We start from the raw sequence: 8,820 nt of genomic DNA, 5'->3' as shown, positions 1-8,820 counted from the left end.
GACTTCCAGAAAACCTTAGATCTGCTGAAACACTCAGTGTATTTAAATCCAGGTTAAAGACTCACCTGTTCTCAGCTGGATTTGATTAATATGTATTCAAAAGTTTACATCTGCACTGTTTATCTATGCTTGTTTTAAAATAAAATATTTTACTTTCTTTTAATTTTATTTTAATGATCACATTTTTACTATTTCTTTTGTTTCTCTTAATGTTTCATGTAAAGCACTTTGAATTGTCTCTGTACATGAAATGTGCTATACAAATGAACTTGCCTTGCTTTTTATAAAACATGGCACATCACTTTACTGTTATGGTTTGGTGTTTTCTTTTATTTGCTTTTGTGGTGTTGTGTTTTCGTACTTATGTTTTGTCTCCTTTGTGCTCCTACAGGGTGGCGTGGGGCAGGAGGCGTGGTCTTCTCTAACTGGTGACGCTGCACATCTGCACCCAATCTAATCCTGAACCTTTGAAAGCCTCTCCCTGGCTCCTCCAACCTGCCAGATTATTCCCCTTCCATGTGGCCTCTTAGTTCCTGTAGCAGCTGTCTCTGGTCTAGCCTCCTGCCTCCGCCGCCAGTCTGCTTCTTCAGTTTGTTGCTGTTGTGAATCCAATAAATCTTCACTGATTGAACATCCAGTCTGGCTCTGCGCTCGGATCTGTCTATACACCTTGATACTTACATAAACAACTATTGTTGACTAATCAACTACTGAAATAATCGTAAATGACAGCCCTATTTCCTTCTTTGTTTGTTTGCTCTGATGTTTGCTGAGCTGTAATTTAAATAATGACTTGTTGTTTTCTTTGAGCTGTCATAACAAGTGAATTTCTCTCTTTGAAATAAAAAAATTCAATTGAATTCAATTCAGTCCAGTTGCATAAGCTCCATCTGGGCAGGAGGGGTCTGTTCTACTGTTCCTCGATTAGGCTGGCATTACCATGCAGCACATCTTAAACCTAAGTCTCTACTGATCCCCAAAAACAAGACCTAAGAAGGGCCAACCCAACCTGAAAGACTACAGACCTACAACCCCCCATCAGATAGACAGTGTCCACAGTGGACTTCTCAAATGTTACTCAACTGGGTTATTGTTGGTAAAGCTTCTTCTTATTCTTAAAAAAGGAAAGTGCAACTTTGAAATTGTCTTCTGACTCACTCCTCCAAAGTGGCAGTTAAGAGGAAACGTGTCTGTTTCATTGGAATCATGCCACACAGGTCAAAGCGAATGTTTTAGGAAGAATTCAATAAAGCAGTCATCGTTTGAGAAACTTAATTTTGAGTGTTTGAAAGTGAAAATTGTGTATGTTTATTGCTGTTTATTAAAAACTTTGGTAGTGTGTTTCATATTAAAATACTTGAAAAAAAAAACACAACTGACACACAGTTAGTTCCTAAGCAATAATATTACACAGCCTTCTTCTCAGACGGTTTGAAGTTACAAGAATTTCTCCACTTTCTAAACTGCTAAGACCAACAAACAGACCATTGACCAGAAGCCAAATCAGAGGTTGTAGGGAGCCTCAGTAAAATGCTTTTGTGCTGAGAATTAAATTACTAACACTTGCTGTGTTTCATGTTTGAACTCAAAATGTGTCTCAGACTTTCAAAAGACCCGAGATAACGTCTCCATAAAGGGCTGAGGAGTCCTCATCTATGGAACAGGTTACTTCAGCTGCATGATTCTATTTAGATATTTATTTGATTCTCACTTGTGGGAAATGTGACACAAGTTAATCTGGGACCTAAAAGACCCCCCCCCCCACCACACACACACATACACACACACACACACATACTTACAAGAACAGGAAGTGGTGGTTACCCACAGAGCTCATAGACAAATTAAAGTTATAAATATTTTAAAAAGTCCATCCGTTTCTAAGTTACAATTTAATTCAGAGATTATTTGTTCATTGCTGCATTTAGCATTTTTTTCTAAGAACTGCTTAGCAGAGGTATACCAACATTTTCTACTCTTTTCTACTTCCCCCCTCCATAAAAAAGTGTTGCTTTTCATTGTATTGATTTTTAAATATGAAATACCTGTGGTGTATCTTGGGGAATCATACTTTAAAAACGTGTTCTTTAGTATTTATATATTCTCTAAAGATGGTTTCAATATTTGACTTTTCTTCTTCTAAATCAGCAGAGATAAACTCTGAGACCCCCCCTCCCACCACCACTTTCACTAAGACTGTTGTTGATGTGGGTGGAGCGATGCAGTAAACTTCCTTTTTTGCAGCTCTATAAAGGTTGGCTGGTCTTCTTCATCTTCATATCCTCTCTAAAGTCTTTAAGATCTCAAAAGATGAAGAGCGCCATGCTGCTGCTGATTCTCTGCTGCTTCTACATCACATCTCTGCATGGTAAGAAGAAAACTTCATTTTGAAATCAAATTTGTTCAAAAAAGAATCTGATTTTTCTTCATAATCCATCATAATCCATGCGGATTCTGTTTAAGAGGGCTTGAATTTATCGTCTAATTGTTGAAAAGCAGGAGAAACTTCTTTATTTTTGATCCTATTGAACCGAACAAATAACTACAAAAAAGTTCAGGTGAAACTACCAAGTTCACAATATTAAAACAAACACATTGTTGGAGTTTGTATTTTGTTGATGATCTGATTCTGTCTTGGGGGTAGATGTGAACTACAAAAATGAATGAAATGGTCATCGACCCTTTTCTCTGCAGCCTTCTCCAGAGGTGGGTGCATCTGCCTCAAGGTCACCCCTTTCCCTGTACCTGCTAGGCTGGTCAAGAAGGTGGAGGTGATCCCCCCCACCGGAAGATGCCGCAAGACTGAAATCATGTAAGTGGTCACACAAAGACCTCCCACCCCCTCCTTAGACTCAGCATACAGGTCACTGCCAGGGTGCCGGGCTTTAGTTCACCTATACTTGAGCTTTGGAAAGTACTGGAACTGTTGGAAAAGCAGCAGTGTGAGCTCTATTACACACAGTCAAATACACACAGAACTGCAGCCCTTTTCATTAATATAAAATTTGTACTGAAAAACAATTCCCTACAATGGATTGAAAAACTTTTTTTTTAAATAGAAAATTCTTGATGTTGGACACCTACATTTCAGTGGAGTTTACCATGGTCTCCTCTTGCCTTGTTTCCACTGAGGGGTATGGTCTGCTACAGTTCAGAATGCTCTAATAATTCAGGTGAACGTTTCCACTCAAAGTTGAACGCTCATGGTTCAGACCAGTGCGTAGGTTTGGATCATATTAGTGTGACTACAGCAAAAGCAAAGCTAACAGCAACAACAACAGAGGTCATCCAGCAGCTCTTTTTTCTGCTTTGCGTTTAGTTCTTTGTATCTACAAAGCGCTTTATTATTATCAAAAGAATTTTGCAGGTGTCAATCTTTGGAAACGTTGGCACTGGCTTGGGACTTTTTTTGTTGTAATGACCTTCCACCAATCAACAGGTTTCATCATGTGACGACGGCAGCTTCGCCCTAACCACTTTGTTCCATTGTTTCTGCAGACCTACAACCAACGGAGGCCCAAAAATGGGACAGCTTGCTATGGTTTAATGGGTCCATTTTATAATGGAAACGCTCAAAATACCAGACCGGACCAAATTGCTTAGTGGAAACAAGGCTTAGGTGATGGCTTTCAGTCATCGACCATGTGTTGAAGCAGATGGAGCCAGACATGGACATTCAGATGAACTTATGTTGTGACACAGCTTTTATCTGCTCCCTCTCCTCATCACCAAACTTGCTCAAATGCTTACTTTTGATATTTCCCCACAGAATCACCCGAAGGAGAGGCGGGCCTCTTTGTGCAGATCCAAAAGCAAAATGGCTCCAAGACCTTCTCAGCACCTTCAGACAGTAAAGACTTTTGAATTAGTAGAACACTGGATCTGCTCTGTGATTTGTAGGATGAATATGCAAACATCTTTCAGAGTTGGAGTTCAGTATTGGCAGAGATAACTGAGTGGAGAATGTGAGGAATGGATCATTCCTCACATCTGATCCTATCTCTGCCATGTTGTGGAAACATTTGGTGGGTTACCACCCCCTTCCACCCCCACCTCACCCTACTCTAGTTAAGCAGGGAGGCACTGGCTCCCATTTATTCTAATATCTTAGGATAACTGTTGAGTCAATTCAAAGACAGGACTAAGACCTAAGATGCTCTCGTCTCAGAGGAGACTGCTATGTTCAACAGTTTTAGACTTAAATGAATTTGTAGAACGTTTTCCATTTCAAAATATGAATATTTTATAGGTCTTTTAGTTAAACAATACACATTGCTATTTTTCCCACAAAAGAACGTCTTTATTTTATTTTAACTTTCTTTGTGATGTTAGGATTTATTCATCTGAATTATCACTTTTTAAACGTATTTGTGACAGTGGTATTTGTAGTTACATTTATGATATTTCAGTATGGCTTTTTAAAAAAATTTAGACTTTTTTTGCCCTAACTTTACACTTTACTAAGGAATCTTCCAGCTTTTGACTTTAACATCAGCTTTTTGGATTATAGATCCTTAACTTTTTGACCTAATTTAGTATAAGATAAAAAAAAAACTTAAATGTTTTATCATTAATTTGCTTCAGTTCTTCAAACTTCTGCATCCACAGTTTTAGCCAGCTACCAAAATGTGCTAGAATGTTGTTGTAAAGAGACGGATGCTGTGTCTTGTGCTGGATTTTGTAATGAGGGTAATACAGATTCATCTTGACAGGATGTCAGCTCTGCTTCAGCCTTCCCTGTTACACTTTTGTCTCCTAATGTACAAACTTTGGTGTAAATTTCAGGGGAATGGAGGGTTCCAGCTCTACTGCCAGGCCCACAATTACTTCCACGACAACTAACCATCAAGGATAACTCACTTGCAGCATAACGTCTGTTGTGAGGAAAAGTACTTCACAAACTTTGTTTTTTTTTATTTGAGGAATTTCCTAGTTTCTAACTATGGTTGTTCAGTGCAACATTGACACTGATGTTTAAAGAAATAAAGAACAGAGAAAAAAACCTTCTCAAGATTATTTATTTTTTCTGGAAGATGGGGGCAGTTTGGACTCTGAGGGAGGGGGGATGGCAAAGGGGGTGCTCTCTGTGTTTTCTAAATTCCTGATTCAAAAGATTCTCATCACCCTAGCTCTAAGAAACAAACTCAATGAAGAGTGGGAGGCTGAAGAAGACAACAACAACAGCGATGAGACAAGTCAGTAATGCAGGCTGTTCACATTCATGGATGAAAAGATGAACAGAAAGAAAAAATGTGTAGATTGAGAAAACTTTGTTTCTTGCAAAACCTCAGTTCTCTGGGTAGCATGAGATAAAGCAGCAGAGCACAGAATGTTGGCTTGCCATTTTTCCCTCAACATTAGATGTTTATCAAACCTTGATGCACCAGACACAGCAGGACTACTGGTGTGAGCATCTCAGTTCCAGGATTGGGTTTAAAAGGTAGAAAAAAAGGTTAAATAAATATTCTCTAATTTGACGGTTCAGGAGTTTGACAGTTAATATCTTCTGTCCATTAAGTTCTAAAAGAAGCACAAAATGGGACGCAATGTTTTGTTATCAACTTCAAAAACCTTGACAACAAATAATCCGATGGAGAGGAATCATCACAGGACATCACATTTTAATAGACAGAAATCAGGCTGGGAACCGTGAACTGTGTGCTAAAGTGGATGCCAGAAACTTGCGAGTGACATGCTAGCTTGGTCCCTCGATGTCTGTTTTTAAGTAATGTTTCATGTTTTAAATCATGGCTGATGTTAGTCGTATGTATTTACGTTCAACCAGCACAAAAACTGATGCAAAATTCATGTGGGAAATACGTAATGCGTGCGGTCAAGATGCACGTTGATGCAGTGCAAAGTAGCATGTAGCATGTACTTTAAGAGACTTTATACCATAGTCTGGGTGAATACTGGATTCTGATTGGCTGCTGGGTGTGGATTAAAAAGTGATATACCACAGTAATAACGCACACCTAAAAAAGAAGTTCCGGTCACACAGACCAAACGTTCGATATCACTGCGCAGGCTTCTTTAAAACACATTTTTCCTTCATCGTCTGGACAAAACAAGCAGTAATGGATGAACTTTCTCTCTGAACTGATGCTTTATTTAACTTATTGTAGCGACCAGCATTTATATTCCTCTCCTTTTGTAAGGTAAATTAATATTGACAAATTGGTTATTCTCCTTCTAATAAAACAGCACTCGACATGAGAGGTGTAGTCTTCTGTTTCACCACAAGAGGGAGTTTCTGCTTTTAGAGCAGCTCAGAAGAACGAACCTGCCGTGAAATGAAACACAGACAGAAGCTGATTGTGTTCTGTTTATGTTCTAGCTGCTCACTGAAGGATTAACGTCAGAAAAAGAAGAAAAATATCCTAATTTGTCCGGGTCTTTCTTTCAAAACAGCAACACTTTACCGATGCAGCTGAGGTCTGTAACGGCTTCAGGCTTCATGCCGTGTTCCATGTCACCGTGACAAAAACCGCATCACGGATCAAATAGTCCGCTTTTTGTGAAAAAATGAGCTAAACCAAAGAAATAACAAGAATAAAGTACTAAATATTGATTGAATGGTTATTTATTTTGTAAATGACCATGGAGGCCTCCACGTCGTACGGTAATTTCTCATAATGCACACTTCGTCGGGTATTATCCCTTACAAATATTTTTGTCGGTCGCACTTTTTGTTTTTCTGATAAGAAAGTGTAAGTGATTTCGCACATAATTTTCGAAATCTGTGCCGTCATTGTGGAGCTTCTTTGTTGGTCGTACGGACTGGAGGAAGCCCAGCTAGAATATACAGCTTTCACTTTCTGCTCAGTGACATAAACACTGCATGGAGCAGTTGTTAGGGAAGGAGCTGTGGCAAAACTTTTGACCTGCCACAACATTTACACCAGGTGTCACAAACTAAATTTAGCCGGGGGCCGCTGGAGGCAGAGTCTGGATGAGGCCGGACCCCATCAGGATTTCCACATAAAATCACTGATAAAACATTCCAATGTTCTCAAATACCTTAGTTTTTAACACAAAATAATGAATAAAAAAATAAATATATTAAAAAAATGAAATTAAAAAAATCAATCAATTATTAATAAATAAATAAAATAATAATAATGGCCATAAAGCAGACACAGACGACTTTAAAGAAACCACATACTGACTGACTGACTAGAGAAAACTATTTTTATTCAGTTTCAAATGTCTGTATTAACAGCACCTCCTTCAGAGAGAGAGAGAAGCCCCGGTACCGAGAAAAGCTATGAAGGATTTCATTTTTTGTAGATTTTTGTAGAAATAAATAAATCTGATCTATGTGTCGGGCTGCACGGTGGCGCAAGTGGTTAGCGCTCTCGCCTCACAGCGAGAAGGCCCCGGTTCGACTCCCGGCTGGGACCTTTCTGTGTGGAGTTTGCATGTTCTCCCCGTGCATGCGTGGGTTTTCACCGGGGACTCCGGCTTCCTCCCACCGTCCAAAAACATGCTTCATAGGTTAATTGGTGACTCTAAATTGCCCCTAGGTATGAATGTGTGAGTGACTGAGTGTGTGATTGAGGCCCTGCGGCAGACTGGCGACCTGTCCAGGGTGTACCCCGCCTTCGCCCATCAGTAGCCGGGATAGGCTCCGGCACCCCCGCGACCCCGAAAGGGACGAAGCGGTCAAGAAAATGGATGGATGGATGGATGATCTATGTGTCTTCCATTCGTTGGAGGTGTGGGGTGCTCGTGCGGGGGCTGCTTTCCATGGGGGTTCCATGCAAACGCGCTGTAACTGTCTAAAAAGGATTTTATTTTGTTAATTTGGGTTTCATTTAGTTTTGTGTCTCATTGCTGACCCCTTGTGGTGAACTGAAAAACGGACTGTGCATGCGCTGTCCATGCGTTGGATCATAACGAGCCGGGTGGGGCAGCATTAGCATAACGAAAGAGAGCGCAGAGAACACGCTGGAAGAAGACGGAACGGAGCACGGTGGAAAGATTGAAAATGGACGAGCAACTCCTTAAAATGTGATCAGAGGGCACACGGTAATATTGTTTTATTGTATTGGAGATTTGAAAGTTTTTTTTATGTCAAATGTGTATTTTGAAAAGTGTATTTTGTTTTTTCTTTCTTTAGTTTTTCACTGTGATTCTTTGGTGATTTGTTGGCTTTTGTAAAAATAAATGACCGACTGATCAACAGTCGGAGCATGGCTTTTTTCTGATTGGTCTTTAGAGCAGAATCCGTGTATCATTCGTTCATTCGTTTTTCAACTTAAAATTGGAAATGAAAAAAAAAAAAACAACCATTTTTTTGTTTTTCGATATAAAATCCAAAACGGCTGATTTTTCAGTTTGCGCGCCAAAGCGAAAATCGGATAACGGGTGTTGGATTTGGTTTTCCGTAATCTTGTTTTTGACACATAGGGAACCCGGACGTAGTCTGTGGATTCTTATTGTGAAGCATGCTGCACTGCTCGCGCTGTAGCGCTGCAGACTGTTATGAGAGCGTGGAATGTGCGCCGATGCAGCCGGTGTGTGCACCTTAAAATTCACAGACACGCACACGCAGGGGTGGCTTCAAGCTCAGGATCACGTTTGACAGGCGGGTGCAGCGGATCCCCGCGTGGTTAAAGAGGGGCGGGGCTCAGGTTTGCAGCTCTGAGTTTGGGGAGCTCTGATTTAATAGGAACAGTCAGCACGTACGCGCGCACGCGGGCATACACACGCGATCCCGCACACACTCGCTGATATTCTGCATATGCATCACATATGTTTATACAGGACACACCCCACATGCAGCTCACGCAGCCAGAAAACACCCACGCGCTCCAA

General features: G+C 40.3%; 1 protein-coding gene across 1 annotated transcript; it reads left to right on the top strand.

The window, feature by feature from the left end:
• Positions 1 to 2,256: 2,256 nt before the first annotated feature.
• Positions 2,257 to 5,204, top strand: LOC112140545 (interleukin-8). The gene is made up of 4 exons (XM_024263545.2): positions 2,257 to 2,368; positions 2,695 to 2,812; positions 3,770 to 3,850; positions 4,786 to 5,204. The coding sequence occupies exons 1-4, from the start codon at positions 2,311 to 2,313 to the stop codon at positions 4,853 to 4,855; spliced, it is 327 nt and encodes a 108-aa protein (XP_024119313.2). The 5' UTR covers positions 2,257 to 2,310; the 3' UTR covers positions 4,856 to 5,204.
• The last annotated feature ends 3,616 nt before the right edge of the window (positions 5,205 to 8,820 follow it).

The sequence above is a fragment of the Oryzias melastigma genome, unplaced genomic scaffold (assembly GCF_002922805.2).
Source record: "Oryzias melastigma strain HK-1 unplaced genomic scaffold, ASM292280v2 sc00263, whole genome shotgun sequence".
Lineage (NCBI taxonomy): Eukaryota > Metazoa > Chordata > Actinopteri > Beloniformes > Adrianichthyidae > Oryzias > Oryzias melastigma.
Note: the sequence above shows the minus strand (reverse complement) of the source record. Positions and strands in the feature narration are given on the sequence as shown.

Bases quoted from the DNA above. Each gene is read 5' to 3' on its own strand.
- LOC112140545 (XM_024263545.2), top strand. From the start codon at position 2,311: ATGAAGAGCGCCATGCTGCTGCTGATTCTCTGCTGCTTCTACATCACA. The intron at 2,369-2,694 runs GTAAGAAGAAAA...TTTTCTCTGCAG, and splicing joins CTACATCACATCTCTGCATG to CCTTCTCCAGAGGTGGGTGC. The intron at 3,851-4,785 runs GTAAAGACTTTT...TGTAAATTTCAG, and splicing joins CTTCTCAGCACCTTCAGACA to GGGAATGGAGGGTTCCAGCT.